This window comes from Herpailurus yagouaroundi, unplaced genomic scaffold, assembly GCF_014898765.1.
Source record: "Herpailurus yagouaroundi ecotype Mexico unplaced genomic scaffold, PumYag 210, whole genome shotgun sequence".
In the NCBI taxonomy this organism is placed as follows: domain Eukaryota; kingdom Metazoa; phylum Chordata; class Mammalia; order Carnivora; family Felidae; genus Herpailurus; species Herpailurus yagouaroundi.
The window spans coordinates 21,313,387-21,332,362 of NW_024412441.1; the positions used below are offsets into that span (position 1 = coordinate 21,313,387).

The following is an 18,976-nucleotide window of genomic DNA, read 5'->3' on the forward strand; positions in this document are numbered from 1 at the left end:
ACACTTGCAGGCACATGGAAGCTCTTATTGTTACCATTTCAGTGTCCACCTCCAAAACCTTGAGCAGAAGCAAGAAAGACATCCATGTTGGTAGACTGGTAGCACAGAAACACCTGTGATAAGTGAGCCTGACTTTCAACTCCATGTGGATCCAAGGAGAGGCTGACTGGGGATGTGTAGGCAGTAAGGCTGGGCAGAACCATTGGCAGGTGAGATTGGTTCATGATTTCACACTGTGCAACCAAAATGTCATTTGGTGGTCCATAATTATAAAGCTTGTCCCGGTATGGAGTGAATCTGATCACTGAATTCCTTGCTGAGCTGCATAGGAACTGTATTTTCCAGGTCTCACAATCAGATGAAGTTGATTGCTAGGATCTTAAAAACATTCATGATGTTCTCTTCATTTGAGTGATGGGCAGTCTGATAATAACCAACATCAGAGCACACATATCTAGCCCTGCAATTCTCACATTTTCTGAGTGCTCCTTTTCATGGCAAAGAAAAACATAACTCTGGGAATTACATATGCTGGGAATTATAGTACCCTTTGATTCAGCCTGATCAAAAATTCTTATGAATTCTGTATCTTTCAAAATAAATTTGCATTTCATTAATTTCCATAGTCTTCAGAAATTTGAGAAAGCCATATTATATGTGGGAGACAGTTATTTTAGTCTATAGCCAGGCTCAGCATGCATTGGGATTAGAAGATGCTTAGTTTCCTCGGAGGTGTGAAGCCAGGGGCCCCACCCAGTCAGACCTGTTTGGTCTGCACCCCCCTAGCAGGGGAAGTCAAGTCACTGGTCTTCATCCCTTTGTGCTCCCGGAGGTCTGACCACCTCTCTCTCCATTTCTATAGTCCTTCCTGTCTGTGAAACAGAAAACGTCTATTACTTCTATTCCTGGAGACAGTTCCATTCCTTCCAGGACCTTTCTCCTTGGAGAATTTATCATATGCTTATGACAGTGGCACTGAAGCCTCTAAGAAATGTTGAGGACCTGACTAGTGACTAGAAAATGAAGTAATGAAGTAATGCTGAAAATGGAACATTTCTTCCACGTGACAACAATCAGCCTCCCTTGACTTTCACTGGGAAGCCTGAGCTGTTTCTGAGTGTCTGGACAGCTCAGCTGCCAGTCAGTACCCACTGCTGCTCTTCTAGGAAGCTGGTCTCCTTGGGCATCTTTAAGACCTTCCAGGATACCAAGGCTCTGGATTACAAACTGAGCGGCTCTATTGCATGTGCAGTTTTTAAAAAATATATATATTTTTAATTGTGATAAAATACACATGTAACAAAATTTACCATTTTAAAATACACAGTTCAGTGGCATTAAGCACCTTTGCATGGTTGTGCAACCTTCACCACCATCCATCCAACCAAGTCTTTTCATTTTGCAAAACTGAAATTCTGTACCCATGAAACACTAACTCCTCATTCCCTGTGCCCTAGTCCCTGACAACCACCATTTTACTTTCTGCCTCTATGAATGTGACTACCTTAGGTCTCTCATACAGGTGGAATCACATAATATTTGCCTTTCTGTGACTGGCTTATTTCATTTAGCATATCTTCAAGAGTCAGCCAATATTGTAGTATGTATCAGAATTTTCCTCCATTTTAAGGCTGAGTAATAGTGCATTATATGTACATATCACATTTTGTTTATCCATTCATCTGTGGATGGACACTTGGATTATTTCCACCTTTTGGCTATTATACATAATGCTGCTATAAACATGTGTGTGCAAAAATCTGTTTGAGTCCCTGCATTCCGTTCTTTGGGGTATGTACCCAGAAGTGGAACTGTGGGATCATAAGGGTAGTTTTATTGTCAATTTTTCTGAGGCACCGCCATACTGTTTTCCATATGGCTGCACCATTTTACATTCCCACCAACAGTGCACACGGGCTCCAATTTCTCCATGTCTTTGACAACACTTGTTATTTTCTATTTTTGTTTGTTTGATAATGGCCCTCCTAATGGGTGCAAAGTGGTTGGGGCTGTGTTTTTAACGCCAGTGTTAAAACCACCAGTACCAATGATCTGTTAAACATTCTGCCTCATAGACTGGATGCCTAAAGAGAAGCCCTCTACAGGAAACTATGCCTCTCCTCACCTCCATTGCTTCACCTCCTCCTCAAACTTGAAGAGCGTGACCCCTGTGTTTTAGAGGCCTGCAGGGGTAGGAATTCACAGCATAGGACTTAAATTAGTTCAGCTCACTGCTAAAATGGTCTACAGTATCCTAAGCGATTTAGGGCACCTGCACTGTGGGCAGCCTGCATTGTGTCAGTTCACAAGCAATGTTAGGAAGGTGTCCAGGTATTTTTGAATTTCTAATCATTCTTTCAAGTCTCTGGAATATAATGCAAACCCCAGAAACTCCAATTTACTAAATGGTGACCTGGAATAGTTGACAAAGGCATCCTCATAGTCCTTTCTTCCAAGAAGGAGCCACTGTGCTGAGGGGTCTGAGTTAGTGAGTGTAAAAGAAAGACAGCACTGCTGTGTAATATTCTGAAAACACCGTGTGGGCTCTAATATGTATTTTTTTGATTTTTTTCTCTTATGCAAGATAAAATATATCAAACATTTTCTTTTGGAGGAAAAGGGTAACCTTTTAGGCCTTTTCATGTTATAATCACAAACACACCCTTCATTTTTCTATTTCACTCATATAACTTTTCCAAAAAGCCTTTCCTGAGAAATATTTCTTAAAATCTTGTTAAAAAGTAATCAGATTCTTCTATTTATTCTGCTATTTATTCACCTTTTAAATGTTAGGCTTTAGGTTTTAGGACTGGTTTCAATTATTTTCCTATTTATGAAAAGCTACAAACCCATGAATTCATCAGTCCCAAGGGCTAATGGTATTTTTCTTTCCAGTTTTTCTGCCCCTATTTAAATAGCCAGAAGTGAATTTTACAAACAATGTGGAATGCATTGTTAAAGCTAAAAATTGCTTTGCTTTAAGTTAGAAAACATCCCATTCTGGATCTCATACCAAGGGGAAACATTTCCTCTCAGGGCCAACGCCCACGTGCCTTCAGATGTATATGTAAGCCAGAGTCCAACCAACAGGACCCCTGGTGGGGGGCGGTCTGGATTGCTTCCCGCGGTCAGTGTGACCAACAGGGAAGTCCTCCCATGGAAAACCCACACCAGGAGGGCTTTTACTCTGTGTGTGTGTGTGTGTGTGTGTGTGTGTGTGCGCGCGCGCGCGCGTGTCTTGAGTCCCATCCAGGGCTAGGCTCGGGCAAGCCAGCATCAAAAGGCGCTGGTCCTGGGTGTGAACGTCTGTCCTTCCAGAATTTTTTTTTTTTTTTTTTTTATCAGGGCTCCTGGAGCGCAGACGGTCGCTCCTCACACTGGGCATTGGCTCTAGGTCCTGGGGACAGCAACGGAGGAAGTGAGGTTTCCCCCCTTCCCTGCCACCACCTCTTCCATTCTACGGGCCCAGAGCGCCTCCCAGCCCTGACCTCGAAACCCGGCCGGGTGGGAAGGCGCCCGGGCCGCTCACCACTGGATGATGCCGCCGTGCACGCCCCAGGTGCCCACGACGCCCGACGGGGAGGCTGGCACATCCTCGGCCATGGCGCAGACCCGCGCTCGCCGCACCGAGGCAGGGAGCGGGCGGCGGCGCTGCACCCGTCGGGCAGCCGCCGCTCCTCGGTGTTTACTTTAGAGCGGGTCGCGCGGCGGGCGCGGGGGCCGGAGACGAGACAGCGAGGCTGGAGCCCCCTGGTGCGCTGCGGAGGCTCGTCGGTCACGCGCTGCGGCCAGCTGCGAGGGTTGGTTGGGGGCGGGCGGGGTCAAAATACCGAAAGACAGAAATACAGAAGGCGCTCTTCTCACCTTGCTGCCAATCCATCAAACAAAGGAGGAAGCAATAAAGAAAAATCAGTGTAAAAGTTTCAGACCAGGTCGTGGTGTTTGACTAGCAGTGGTCTTCAACCCTGCCCGCACTTTGGAATTACGTGGAGTTTTGAAAAATATTGACGCCCTAGCGCCAACACCAGAGGTTCCGATGTAATTGGTCTGGGGATGGGAGGGGCCTGCGCAAACCGGCTTTTACAAACTCCCCAGGAGTTTAGTGATGCTAGAGTGCACCCAGGGCTGAGAACCACTGGTCCTGAGTTTTGAGGGGAGCGGGCATCAGGACTTTTGAGAGTTACTCTAGTGGTAGCTCCTGCTGGGAATTGCTTGGAGTGATCCCCCAAACCTGCAGCCAGATGTTGGGAGTCTTTGCCCTCAAGAGCAATATGTTCACGTCGGTGCTGTTTAACTGCTTACTCTCTCCCAACCTCACTTCTCTTATCAGGGATTGTGTGATTATTGTAAGTATTAAGTGAGCTAATAAATGCAGGGCGTGTTGCATGAAGAAGAGCTCAGTCAGGCAACCGTTACTTTGGCTTCTGACTGCTTATAAGTTCTCTCATAAGGATTTCTTCATCTAGACTAAAAATACACTTGACAACTCAACAACAGCAACAACAAAACAGCCCAGTTAAAAAATGGGCAAAGGGGCGCCTGGGTGGCTCAGTCGGTTAAGCGTGACTTCAGCTCAGGTCATGAGCTCAGTTCGATCCCCAAGTTGGGTTCTGTGTTGACAGGTCAGAGCCTGGAGCCTGCTTTAGATTCTGTGCCTCCCTCTCTCTCCCTGCCCCTTCCCGGCTTGTGCTCTGTCAATTTCTCTCTCTCTATCTCTCTCAAAATTAAACAAACATTAAAAAAATTTTTTTAATGGGTTAAGGATTTGAATATTTTTACCAAAAGAAGACATACAAATGACTTCATCATACAATGACATACAACATGGAAAGAGGTTAAATATCATTGGCCTTGAAGGAAATGCAAATCAAAATCATAATGAAATATCACTCCACATGCATTGGGATTGCTATTATTAAAAAGAATAAATAAAAAAAACAATTGTTGATGAAGATGTGAAGAAAGTGGAACCATGTTCTCTTGCTGGTGGGAATGCAAAATGGTGCAGCTACTATAAAAACAGGTGGTTTCCTAAAAAATTAAAAATAGAATTAACATATGACCCATCGTTCCACTTCTTGGGTATGTACTATTTGGGAGGAAAAATTTTTCTTCATCCTTCAAAGATTCTTATGGCCATCCTAAGAATTAAATTTACATCAGGCAGATTAACAGGAGAAAAACAAATTTAATTTTGTATGTATGAGAACCCCACATATATAAGAGGTGTATAGACAGAAAGGTAAAATGAGGTATACATGCCATCCTGAGCTGAGGAATGGATAGCGTCCTGGGGCATGACAGGGGAACAGGGCAATTCATAGGACAATAAGAAAAAGGGCAAATGTTTGGTAATTAGATGTTTGCCCTGCCATACTGATGGGTCACACAGATAAAATTTATCTCTGTAGTAACTTTATTCTGGGAAATATCCCAATTTAGATTCTTCTAGGTGGTTAAGGGAGGAGCAAAATTTCTCTTGAGCCCACAGGGTCTCAATTGCCTTTAGCTCAAAACAGTCCACATGCTAAAGTGGCACGTTCTGGGGAGACTTGATCTGAATTCCTTCAGTGTCCAAAAGGACTGAAAGCAGGGACCTGAACATATATTTGTAATTTGTACCTTCATTCACAGCAGTATTATTCACAATAGCCAACTGGTAGAAGCAACCCAAGTGTCCATCAATGGATGAATGAATACACAAAATGTGATATTTACATACTATGGAATATTAGCCCTAAAAAAGAATGGAACTCTATTACATGCCACAACATGGATGAACCTTGAAGACATTATGCTAAATGAAATAAGTTAGTCACAAAAGGATTATTCCACTTATATGAGGTACCTAGTATAGTGAAACTCATAGAGACAGAAAGAATGGTGGTTACCAGAGGAGAAATAGGGAGACACTGTTTAATGAGTATAAAGTTTCAGTATGGGATTAGGGAAAAGTTCTAGAGCTTAATAATGATAATAGTTGCACAATGTAAATTATTAATGCCACTGAATTGTAATCTTAAAACTGGTTAAAATGGTAAATTTTATGTTATACATATTTTACCATAATTTTAAAAATCTTCCTCAAAAAAAGACACCCCCCCCCCCCGCCCCAACACCACATGAATACATTTTGGAAGCAGGGCAGAGATTCACTCAACAAACAGCAATGACTGTCTTCTGTGTGACAGCACTTGAAAGTAGTTGTTGGGATATATTGGAGGTCTCCAGGGCCAGCACTCTCCTTCTAGTGGGACACCATCATCAGGTACCAGGAATAAGTTTCCAAAAGGAGTTCTAGAGGAGAGATCACAGGACATTCATTAAAAAGATCCTGAGCTTTGAGGTTTGGCCAGGTCACTGGAGCCAACCTCAGATGGCAGCTGGCTTCCCTTTGGGGAGCTGCACCAGGAATCAGCCTGGATCTTGAAATTTGGGGAGGGTATTTTTCTGGTGTAGGGGGTGGGGTGGGTAGTAAAGTGGGAAGGACTTATGATCAATAAGTGATGGAGGCTGAGGTTTGCCCTGTTTATCTTCTCAGCTGAGTTTCCCTGTTTAGGGCTGGCTGCTTTAAAAAGCCATCTAGTAGACAGGTGCCTGGGTGGCTCAGTCAGTTAGGCGTCCCACTCTTGATTTTAGCTCAGGTCATAAGGTTTGTGAGTTTGAGTACCGTACCAGGCTTTGTTCTGACAGTGTGAAGCCTGTTTGGGATTCTTTGTCCTTCCCCCACTCATGTGCACACATGCTCTCTCTGTCTCTCTCTGTCTCTCTGTCTCTCTCTCTGTTTCTCTCTCCCTCTCTCTCAAAATAGATAAATTAAAAAAAAAGCCATCCAGTAGAGGACAGATGACACCACATCAACCCCCTCAGGCCAGGAGTCAAGGAAAACAGCATGTGGAGAGACTCCTTCAGGACCTGGCAAAGAAGGAGGCCAACTGTGTGGGTAAGAAGTGGGTTGGCAACAGCTGGTTTCAAGTAGTGCCAGGAGACTCCACTGAACAGGGAAAGCTGAATGGTAACTGTGATGAAGGACTAGCAGGAGGAGAGAAGAAACAACCAGGTGACATGGTATAAAAGGTTCTCCAAGGAAGCCCTCTTGAGTTCAGCTCTTTCTTTCTGGTTGTGTCCAGAGAAGTGGTCGGCGTCTCAAGACCTTGGGTGGGAGCTCTGCCAGGCTGCTTTATCCGTTTTGCTTTGGCCTGAGTGCTCACATCCTGGGCTTCCTGCATTGGGACAGGTCCTTCTCAGTGACCTATGGAAGCTGAGAACATGGCTCCCTCCATTCTTTGTGTCGGTCCTGCAGCCACCCAAAGAACTTCCTAAGATGCCCACCCATTTCCATAGAGACTGGAAATAACCAAGAGAGAGCCTACTGTTATCAGGCTCAACTTGTTAGGGCCAAATTGAGGTCTTATTATGTCACTGATGATTACGTGATATTTGCATGTTAACTTTGCTCCGGTCAGTACTAGGCATTGGAACAGATCTTGGAAATACAGTGGAACACCATGATCCTCTGGTTGACCAGTGGTCTCTTTGCTGTTTACTACATCAAATATTAGATGCAGCGAAATCCAAACATTACTTTGCCTTGCTCCAGAGCTGTTGAGGCCAGTTGGTTGGAGGCCATGGGGTCAATTTCATACCTTCCTCCCAAAGGACCAGTTAATTTCATCTATGACAGGTGACAGCTGGTGTCCCTAGTTTGACCAGCCCTCATAGAGATGAAGACTCTGAGTAGTTACATGCTAATACAAGAACATTCTTGGATTTATTCACAGTGTATGCCTTCCTAATGTGCTAAATGTGCAAAAGACATTTGCTCTGCATATGACTCTTTTACTAACAGCATAATTAAGGCTTTTGTTTGGGTTGAGCATATATCCACATAGACTGCTAAGCAGAATTAGGTCTAAAATTCATTTTATTTTGGGGGCGCCTGGGTGGCTTAGTCGGTTAAGTGTCTGACTTCAGCTCAGGTCATGATCTCATTTTGTGGGTTCAAGTCCCGCATTGGGCTCTGTACTGAGGGCTTGGAGCCTGGAGCCTGCTTTGGATTCTGTGTCTCCCTCTCTCTCTGCCCCTCCCCTGCTCATGCTCTCTCTCTCTCAAAAATAAGTAAACATTAGAAAAAAAACCAAAATTCATTTTATTTTCAAAGAATGTTTAATTGCAACTGACATAACAAAAAACTTCCTTTTATGGCACTCACTGATGAGATAGCCAGACCCATGTATATGCTCTCTTGTATCTGAAAAATCCAGTCTCCCTCTAACTCAGGTTCACCATCTGACCATTAGTGTCCTATACTATTACAGAGAAAAGAAATCTTAAAGTTAATATCAAACAGAATTCCAATTCCTCATGTCACATTTTTATATACTACAAGCTTTTTCTCCCTCTGCCATTGAATGTATCTCTTTTAGTTGAACAGTGACTTCTTTTGCCTAGTTCAGTCTAATTGGTTTCTAGATTATCCAATTAGTCTCATTTCACCTTCTAAAAGGGCACCAGCTGTGACTTATCCTTGCACAAAACCATCTCTAATCTGGGGTGCTTAATTTCATTCAATCCTTACAATTATTCACTTTCTGTGGATGTACCAGGTGTGTTCAGGCAATAGATGTATTTTTGAATAAATCTAATGAGTATAATGCATTTGGTCAAGAATGTAGAATGTAGTTAGCATCTGCACAGAGAAAGCATTACAGAAAACTGTATTGTTTCATTTTCATATGGGGAAGAGACTTTCTAAGATCATTGGGCTCTAAACCAATAAGTCGTGGAGACTTCAAACTATACTGGAGCAAAGCAATCTCATTGGAGAGATTCCAAATTGCTATTACATGTTAAAATTTTCATTGGTCTAGATTCACCTTCTGAGTGTCTGGTTCATGTGCTAGTTGAAATTGATCGTGTACACCACATTCACAGACATGAGGATGATGAGAAAGAAAATTCAAATCTACACAAAGCATATCTCTGCTATTTCTTGATCTGAAATCCATGATTTGGAGCACTTTGGAGACATACTGTTTCTGTAGAGGTTAGTTTCTACAGACTCACAGTTTTTTTCTCCCTGCTTTTGCACAGGTCACGTGAAAGGTTGGCCACAAGTGGTGTTACAAACAGTATTATCTGCAGAGGAACTCAGAGAATGCATAGAATGAAAGGGAACAGCCTTCATTCATCACAGAATGCTTGTAAATAATTTGTAGAGGAATACATTTGAACTCTTACTACATTAAAAGTGGGATTGTTTTCTGAAGTCTGATAGAAAACCAAGCAAAAAACAAAGTGAAAGGTGGTTACACTTGCAAAAGAACAGTAGGAATTAAATAAGTCATCCTATTAGAGCTGTCACATAACCTCAAAAGGCACTTGTTCAAATCATGAGTGTGTGCAAAATCATAAATCACACCCTAATTTGTTTAATAATTTTCTGAGAAAATGAGCAAAGGCACACTAATGCAATTAGTTTGGGTTTGTGTGAATGGTATTTTAAAGGTTTTTATGAGCATGGAGGAATTATTTTTAAAATCAGGTTTTTTCCTTTTTTAATTTTTATTTTTTTAATATGAAATTTATTGTCAAATTGGTTTCCACACAACACCCAGTGCTCATCCCAACAGGTGCCCTCCTCAATACCCATCACCCACTTTCCCCTCCCTCCCACCCCCCATCAACCCTCAGTTTATTCTCAGTTTTTAAGAGTCTCTTATGGTTTGGCTCCCTCCCTCTCTAACTTTTTTTTCCCTTCCCCTCCCCCATGGTCTTCTGTTAAGTTTCTCAGGATCCACATAAGAGTGAAAACATATGGTATCTTTTTCTGTATGACTTATTTCACTGAGCATAACACTCTCCAGTTCCATCCACATTGCTACAAAAGGCCATATTTAATTTTTTCTTATTGCCAAGTAGTATTACATTGTGTATATAAACCACAATTTCTTTATCCATTCATCAGTTGATGGACATTTAGTCTCTTTCCATAATTTGGCTATTGTTGAAAGTGCTGCTATCAGGGTACAAGTATTGGGGTACAAGTGCCCCTATGCATCAGCACTCCTGTATCCCTTGGGTAAATTCCTAGCAAAGGCATCAAAATTGGCAAAGATGAAGTTAAGCTTTCACTTTTTGCAGATGACATGATATTATACATGGAAAACCTGATTGACTCCACCAAAAGTCTGCTAGAACTGATACATGAATTCAGCAAAGTCTCAGGATACAAAATCAATGTACAGAAATCAGTTGCATTCTTATACTAATAATGAAACAACAGAAAGACAAATAAAGAAACTGATCCCATTCACAATTGCACCAAGAAGCATAAAATACCTAGGAATAAACCTAACCAAAGATGTAAAAGATCTGTATGCTGAAAACTATAGAAAGCTTACGAAGCAAATTGAAAAAGATACAAAGAAATGGAAAAACATTCCATGCTCATGGATTGGAAGAATAAATATTGTCAAAATGTCAATACTACCCAAAGCAGTCTACGCATTCAAAGCAATCCCAATCAAAATTGCACCAGCATTCTTCTCAAAGCTAGAACAAGCAATCCTAAAATTTGTATGGAACCAAAAAGACCCCAAATAGCCAAAGTAATATTGAAGAAGAAGACCAAAGTGGGAGGCATCACAATCCCAGACTTTATCATCAAGACAGCATGGTATTGGCACAAAAACAGACACATAGACCAATGGAATAGAATAGAGACTCCAGAATCGGACCCACAAAAGTATGGCCAACTCATCTTTGACAGAGCAGGAAAGAATATCCAATGGAACAAAGACAGTCTCTTTAACAAATGGTGCTGGGAGAACTGACAGCAACATACAGAAGAATGAAACTAGATCACTTTCTTACACCATTCACAAAAATAAACTCAAAATGGATAAAGGACCTGAATGTGAGACAGGAAACCATCAAAACCCTAGAGAAGAAAGCAGGAAAAAACCTCTGACCTCAGCTGCAGCAATTTCTTACTTGACACATCTCCAAAGGCAAGGGAATTAAAAGCAAAAATGAACTATTGGGACCTCATGAAGATAAAAAGCTTCTGCACAGCAAAGGAAACAATCAACAAAACTAAAAGGCAACCGATGGAATGGGAAAAGATATTTGCAAATGACGTATCAGACAAAGGGCTAGTATCCAAAACCTATAAAGAGCTCACCAAACTCCACACCCAAAAGACAAATAATCCAGTGAAGAAATGGGCAGAAAACATGAATAGACACTTCTCTAAAGAAGACATCCAGATGGCCAACAGGCACATGAAAAGGTGCTCAACATTGCTCCTCATCAGGGAAATACAAATCAAAACCACACTGAGATGTCACCTCACGCCAGTCAGACTGGCTAAAATGAACAAATCAGGAGACTATAGATGCTGGAGAGGATGTGGAGAAACGGGAACCCTTTTGCACTGTTGGTGGGAATGCAAACTGGTGCAGCCACTCTGGAAAACTGTGGAGGTTCCTCAAAAAATTAAAAATAGATCTACTCTATGACCCAGCAAAAGCACTGCTAGGGATTTATAAGCAGTTTTAGGGGCACCTGGGTAGCTCAGTATGTTGAGTGTCCAACTTTGGCTTGGGTCATGATCTCATGGTTTGTGAGTTCGAGCAAGCTTAACCACTCCACTGGGGGAAGTCTAAGTGGCAGCTTCCTTGGTTGCAAAATGGGCAGTAAAGTAACTACTGCCAAGTGTAGCTGTGAGACAAAAAAAAAGCTGATAAAGTTTTAAGCACAGTGCCTGGCACATAGTACGTGCTCAGTAAACTTTTGACTTGCCTATTTTACAACTTTTATTAAAAAGAAATAGTTAAAATGATGTCAGTTATTTTGAAATTTTTGGTATGGTGATAGTATTATGGTTATGTTTGTAAAGAGAAGTCATCCATTCTAGAGATACACATTCAAGTATTTACAGATGAAATGAGAGGATGTCTGAGATTTTCTTCAAAATAAACCAGCTGGCAGGGGTGGGGAGGAAAATAGGGAAGGATAGAGGATATGAGATTGGCAGGTACTGATGACTGCTGATGCCAGGCCATGAGTTCATTATACTTTGCTTTCCACCATCATGTGTTGAAAATTGAAATTATATATATAGATATAGATATATAGATATAGATATATTTAGCTTTTCATTATATATATATGTGAAGCTGTATTACATATCTATATATATATGAAGCATATATATATATAAAGCATACATCTATATCTATATCTATCTATATATATGAAACTGTATTCCAGGGGATGATGCATAAAAGACATTTATACACATAGAGACATACACACACACTTGTTTCAGATTTTCCTAAAACCCTCTTCAACATGTAGAATATCCAAGCATAGTAAGTTATTGACAGTATAATTAACATTAGTATTTTTTCAATATGCAGTTATTAGGACTCTGGTTTAGCATTCTGCAGAACACTCTGGCAACTAAGTGTTCTGCATGCACATACAAAAAATTCTTCTTTGAAAACTCCCAAATACTATACATCTGTCTTGGTGATTTGTAGATGTATTATATTAAAGGACCTGAGAGGTCCTGCAGTAGATAAGCCTGTTTATCATTTAACTTAATGTTTGCATGTTTAATTATCTAAAGATTCCCACCTCCTCCCCATTTACTTGTCTGTTTTTACATAACACTGATTACCATTGATAAACATCTTGAAGGATAAGGGGGTCCCATGGAACTCAGTTTGGGAAACACTGGTATGAGCTACATCACAGAATAAGTCAGATCTTGTGGGCTGTCCAGGAAGTGTAGGATGCTGTTAAACAAAATGTTTTTTAGAGGTTTAGCAAAAAGGAAGCTTAGTGTCCTGGTCTCATGCTTCCTTTGTCTACTTTTCTTCTTTCTACTCTCCTTCCCCATGGCCCCAAAACACCAGCTGCCACATACCCAGAGAAGAGAAAGAGGTGGCCTTGTGAATGAATCTCGCTCACCTCTCCCACAGGAGCAGCGTCTCTGACTATAGTGTGAAAGGGAGGCTAGAGAAAGAGTTCGGGTTCCTTGGGGCTCTGGATGGAGTCTCAGCTCCCGCTCTTCCCTCCCATAAGTACGTATAACTTGGGCCTTCTTATGGCAAGCAAGATTTAAGTCAGAGTTTGGTTCTATCCAAGGAGAGATAGCATAGGAAATTAAAAATACATATATAGTTATGTTTTATACATGTAGCATTCTGGTATGATGCAAATGAATTTTCTCTGATTTTCCTCTTAGCTAGCTCTTGAATTCATGTTTTAGCTGTGCGTTGGAAAGCACGATGAAAACTGAATAGACTGATAAGTTTGGGATTTCCTTGCTCTGGAAGTTTTATAAAAATAATAACAATAAAAAGAGTGTGATCATAACTGCTCAAGAAATATGCTGAGAGTCACAGAATGTTGATTGACAGACTCACTTTTTACTTATCTGCCCACCACACAATTAGCCACTTTCCCTTCCTGATCCTTCTGCAGCCCAGCCAAACACTGGCACACACCTTCCTCCTCATCCTTTACTCTATGAATAGCCCCAGTGCCTCTGAGATCCTGGAGTTCTCTGCCCTTCCCTTCTGATCCCCTCCACTGTATCTTCTCTAGTCTTCCTTTCTTTCTGTCTCTTGACATGTGGAGGTCTGGGAAGACCAAGCAAACCTTGTGCCAGTAATGAACATTATGACACTAAGAATGCTAATACTTTCCACAATGTTCCTTAACACAATTGTTGTTACCATTACATCACATTTGCTCCTAAAACTCATAAAACACTGTCATGTCCACCCATTTATGGAATATTTTTATTGTTTTGTAGGTAAAAAAAAATTCCTTAGAAATTAAACAATTTGCTCAAGATTGTACAGTTGCAATTTGTATTGCAACTAAATTTGTGATCCGTCTAGACTTTTGCTATCATTCACATTTTGGTCAGTCCTCTGGATCCTCAGTTTCTCAAAACTGACTGCAGTGATATAACCGCACACCTGAGGATTTTTCTTCTCTATGGGTGTACGCCTATAGTTCAGATATTTGTACAGCAATTATGTAGATTTGAATGTCTGAACTTGCAGTTCCTTGAGGAGCTGCCCATCTATGTGTCTTAGTGCCTTTGCACCACCTACTCTTTCTGCCTGAAGCCTCTAGACTTCCTCTCATCTTCTCCTGGCTAACTTCTGTCCAACCTACTTCAGGGTCATCTCTCCTTGTCCTGGAAGCTTTCTCAGGCCCCTCTATTTCATCCCATTTAAATGCGGGGTTCCCCAGGGCCCTCCTATACCCCTGAGCTCAATTCTATCACAGCATTGCTCATGCTGGGCTCTACTACTCTGTGTGCCCAGCTGTCCTTCCTCTATATGGTGAGTTCCTTAAGGTAGGGACTGACTAGCATAATGCTGGACAGATACTGGTAGATGCTAAGTAAATGTTTGTTGAATGGCTTAAGTAATGAGAAATGTCTCCTGAGAGAGATGATAGGAACTTGAGTTTTGTGTTTCTTAAAAGGACCATTTCTTGCATTGTTTGTTTTAGCATAATATTTTCTATTTCATAAGGTAGAGGTGGTGTTTTTTGCTTGGACCCATCCTAGGAAGCATCACTTGAACTTCCTGACTTTGTTGCCTTTGTCACATCAGATCCAGCCCACCATAAAGAGGCCTGCTGCATTTGATTTCCTCTGCAAGGAAGAAAAACAAAACAAAACAAAAGTCTCAATTTATCACAAAACCCAGCACAGGAAAGCTTAAACAATGGCTCCCACACTCAGCTCTCACATAGCTGAAAAAAACTATTTGTCTTATACAAGGAAGAGAGTTCCTCAAATCCAACAAAGGCAACTCTTCTTCCTGGATAACGCAACTTTTCCGGGAATGAGAGGAACATTCACAATACAGGTTGACAGTCAAATGACTTTTGTGAACCCAGCAGACTAGTCGAGGAAAGAGAGGCTGACAGCATCCCACTGAGGAGTGGATCCATTTGGTTTCGATGATGAGATGGACAACAGCTATGACTTATAGCACCTTTGGACACTACACAAGTTTAAAGACACACCATGAAATCATCAGATGTTTTGGAGGAAGCTGGAGACCCATTGAGTCCCACATGGTTGTATAGATGGTGAAATAGAGATTCTTCCCCTATTTTCATCTTCTGAATTCCTCTGCTAAGTGCTGAGAATGCCTGCTCTCACTTCCTTTAATAGCAACCTCCTACTGTGTGATATCTGTGTTACTAGTTTCATTATTTGTTGAGCACCCTCTGATCTCATGGCAAATTTAAAAATAGTTTTCTCTCCTTTCTTGCTTTCTTTTGGATTTAGTTTTTTTTTTTTTTTATCATTCCATTTCTTATCATCTAGTAATTTGGAAGTAACATCCTGTGTCTATTTTAAAAACATTACTCTAGGAATTACAACATGGGGCACCTGGGCGACTCAGTCAGTTGAATGTTGAACTTCAGCTCAGGTTATGATTTCACAGTTCATGGGTTCAAGCTCCACATTGAGCTCTGTGCTAACAGCTCAGAACCTGGAGCCTGCTCAGATTTTGTGTCTTCCACTCTCTCTGCCCCTCCCCACTTGTGCTCTGTCTCTCTCTCTCAAAAATAAATAAACGTTAGAAATATTTAGAAATTACAGCATACATATTTAGCTTCTTGAAGTCTAAACTAATTAACACATTTAGCCTACTCCTCAACAATAGAAGAAACTTAAAAACATTTAACTTCATTTCCCTTTCTACCTACTTCTCAGGAAATGCTGTAATTTATTTTAATTCTATCTTTTTGCCATTCCCCAGCATTAATACTTTGTTTTATACAAGCAGGGCTTGTTTGCCTTACCCATGTACCTTCTGTTTTCTTTTGCTTTATGCTTTGCTCCTTTCATCATGGCATCACTTTCTTTTTACCTAAAGATTATCTTTTAGAATTCTCTTTATTGAAGATCTATTTTTGGAAACCTCTCTCAGGTTTTATTCTAAAAATATCTTTAGTTTTCTCACTTTATTGAAGGATGTGTACACTGGTTTTAGAAGTTTTGAATGACATTTACTGCTTCCAGCATGTTGTTGATATTATTCCACTGTCCTCTGGCTTCTATAGCTGATGCTGAACAGTCAGTCATACGTCTGTTTTTTTTCTTTGATGACAGTGTTGGGTTTTTTCCCTGTCTTCTTTTAAGTTCTCTTCAGGTTTGCTATGGCAGATTTAGATGTGAGTTTCTCATATTTTATCCTGCTTGGGATTTCTTTGATTTCTTGAATTTATGGATTAGTGTCTTCCATCAGTCGAGGAAAAGTTTCAACAATTACCCCTTCAAATGTTTCCTTTATCCTATTCTTTCTCTTTTGGAACTCTGATTAAATGGATGTTAGACTCTCACTCTATTTTCTAGTCTTTTAAATCTCTTTTCATGTATTTTATCTTCCTTTTAATCCACTAATTGACTTTTTATTTTTTTTATTTTTTTTTATTTTTTTTTCGACTTTTTAATTTTAATTATTATTTTTTATTTCTAGAAGTTTTATTTGGTTACTATTAAAATATGCTGTATCACATTTTATAGTTTCTTATTTCCTCCAGACATAAGCTTTGTAGCTTGTTATGAGCATTTCTTTTTAAAAATACATTAAGAAAGTGTGCCTGCCTGGCTCAGTCACTGGTGTATGTGACTGGATCTTGGGGTTGTGAGTTCAAGCCCCATGTTGGGTGTAGAGATTACGTAAAAAATCTTTTTTTAAAAAATATTTATTTTTGAGAAAGAAACACAGAGACAGAGTGTGAGCTGGGAAGGGGCAGAGAGAGAGGGAGACACAGAATCTGAAGCAGGCTCCAGTCTCTGAACTGTCAGCACAGAGCCTGATGTGGGGCTTGAACTCCTGGACCGTGAGATCATGACCTGAGCCAAAGTCAGACACTTAACCGACTGAGCCACTCAGGTTACCCAAAAACAAAAAAAAAACTTTTAAAAATACACTTAAGTATTTGTTATATATTCTGTCTGATAATTATCTGAAGTTTGAAGTTTGATTTCTCCAATCTACTATTTTACTTATTCTTGTTCAAGATGTTTGGTTATTTGCTTTGGCTATCTATTGGCCACTATTCTTGAAAAACTATCTTTAGAGTTTTATCTGCCTGAGGCTGAAGATACTTTCCTCTAAGAGAGAATCTGTGCTTATTTTTGCCAGCAGTCTTGGGACACTACTAGTCCAAGAGAAATTTAAACTAACCTCAAAGCTTGAGTTGTATTAGACCACCAGGTGATATGGTTATGAACTGCAAATCCACATAAGAGTTAGGTTGTGGTTATGACTCTAGGGAAATTTTTATTTCCCACACTCTTCTCAGTATTGATGCAATTTTCTTTAAGTTTTCTTGTGGATGTTTGCTTAAGGAATAGACTTTTTGGGTCCCCGCTTTATGGAGGGACAGCCTGTCATAAGACCAACCCCACCCTGGTCATGCCCTAGGTATTGACTTTTCTCCCATTGTCCCATGAGGTCAAGAAAACCCAAGCTCAATGTTGACCAGTTGGCAAATGCGCCAGAAGGAACATTAGAGTTTCATTTAACCATAGAGGTTTTCCACTTAAATGTTTGGTTTGGTAATTCCTTATTATCTTGTTAGCTCTTTGGTGTTTTTAATACACAGTGAAAGTGAACTTGAAATTATTAGAAGTCTTGGGGCTGAAACATATTCTCAAACTTTATTTAAAAATTTTTTTTAAACTTAAAAATCTTTTATTTTATTTATTTTGATAAAGAGAAAGAGAGTGGGAGAAGGGGAGGGGCAGAAAGAAAGGGAGAGAGAGAATCCCAAGCAGCCTCCGCGTTGTCAGCGCAGAGCCTGAAGTGGAGCTTAATCTCACGAACCATGAAATTATGACCTGAGCTTAAATCAAGAGTTGGACTGAGTCACCCAGGTGCCCCAAACCTACTCTCAGACTTTAAATGGGCAAGAAGCCTGGCTCACTGGCATAGAGCCAGGTGTGGAACATGAGTGCCTAGTTGGCCACTTTTGGAAAACTGAACTGGCACTGTGAGATGAACTGAACACTGGGTTAATATGTTCTGATGCTGATGCTCATCAGACTTTAGAAAGGATCTGGGTAAAATGAGTGGATAAGATAAGATTTTTAAATTTTTTCACATATTAATTTTCATTGATTTTTAGCAAGAGTATTATTCTGAGTAACCTCGCCAATTGTATTTCCAGAAGTAGAAGTCAGTCATTTTCATCTGACTGATTCTTACTCATTTATTAAGATAAATTTAGGCATCAAATGCCCCGAAGTATTTCTTTATCCTCCTAGTCCTTCTCATGCAACCCAGAGCCCTGCTGGATGATCTCAAAACCTACCCACATGATGGTGCCATCATTGTACTTATCACACCACATTCTTTTTTAATCTTGTTTTTAATTGTGAAATACAATACACTACAAAAGGAACCTTAAATATAAAATATAGCTTAACAAATTAGTATAAAACAAGAGTTGGCAAATATTTTCTGTAAGGGGCAAGATAGTAAAGATTTTAGGCTTTGTGGTCATACAATCCATCTCTCAACTACTCAAGTCTGCTATTGCAGTGAAAAGCAGCCACAGGCAATATAGAAACAAATGAGTGTGGCTGTGTTCTAATAAAGTTTTATTTACAAGAACAAGTGGCAGGCAGGATTGAACCCACAGGTTGTAGTTCTGTAACTCATTAGTACTTTATGCCAATGAGTAAACACTGAGTTAAGAAATGGCATATTGCCTTTCTTGGCCCTTCTCAACCATAATTCCTTTTCACAAATATAATCACTATCCTGACTTTGATGATAATTCAGTCTTTGCTTTTCTTTGTAGTTGTACGAGCTAAGTATACATCCTTAAACAAGATAGTCAGTTCTACCTATTTTAATTATTATATATGAGGACACTTAATTTTTTGCATAATGGCTCTTTCTACTTTTGT

The 18,976-nt window shown here is 40.4% G+C and overlaps 1 protein-coding gene across 6 annotated transcripts in view; it reads right to left on the reverse strand.

Moving 5' to 3' along the window:
* RFX8 (regulatory factor X8) overlaps positions 1–18,976 on the reverse strand; it is a 264,352-nt gene that overhangs the window by 60,956 nt on the left and 184,420 nt on the right. Inside the window, exon 1 of one of the 6 annotated variants that reach the window (XM_040454060.1) lies at positions 3,530–3,657. The exons of the other annotated variants lie outside the window; for them this stretch is intronic. Coding sequence (XP_040309994.1) covers positions 3,530–3,603 — 74 coding nt within the window. The 5' untranslated portion in view covers positions 3,604–3,657. Of the gene's footprint in view, positions 1–3,529; positions 3,658–18,976 lie in introns of those variants that run through there. 6 annotated transcript variants of the gene reach the window in all.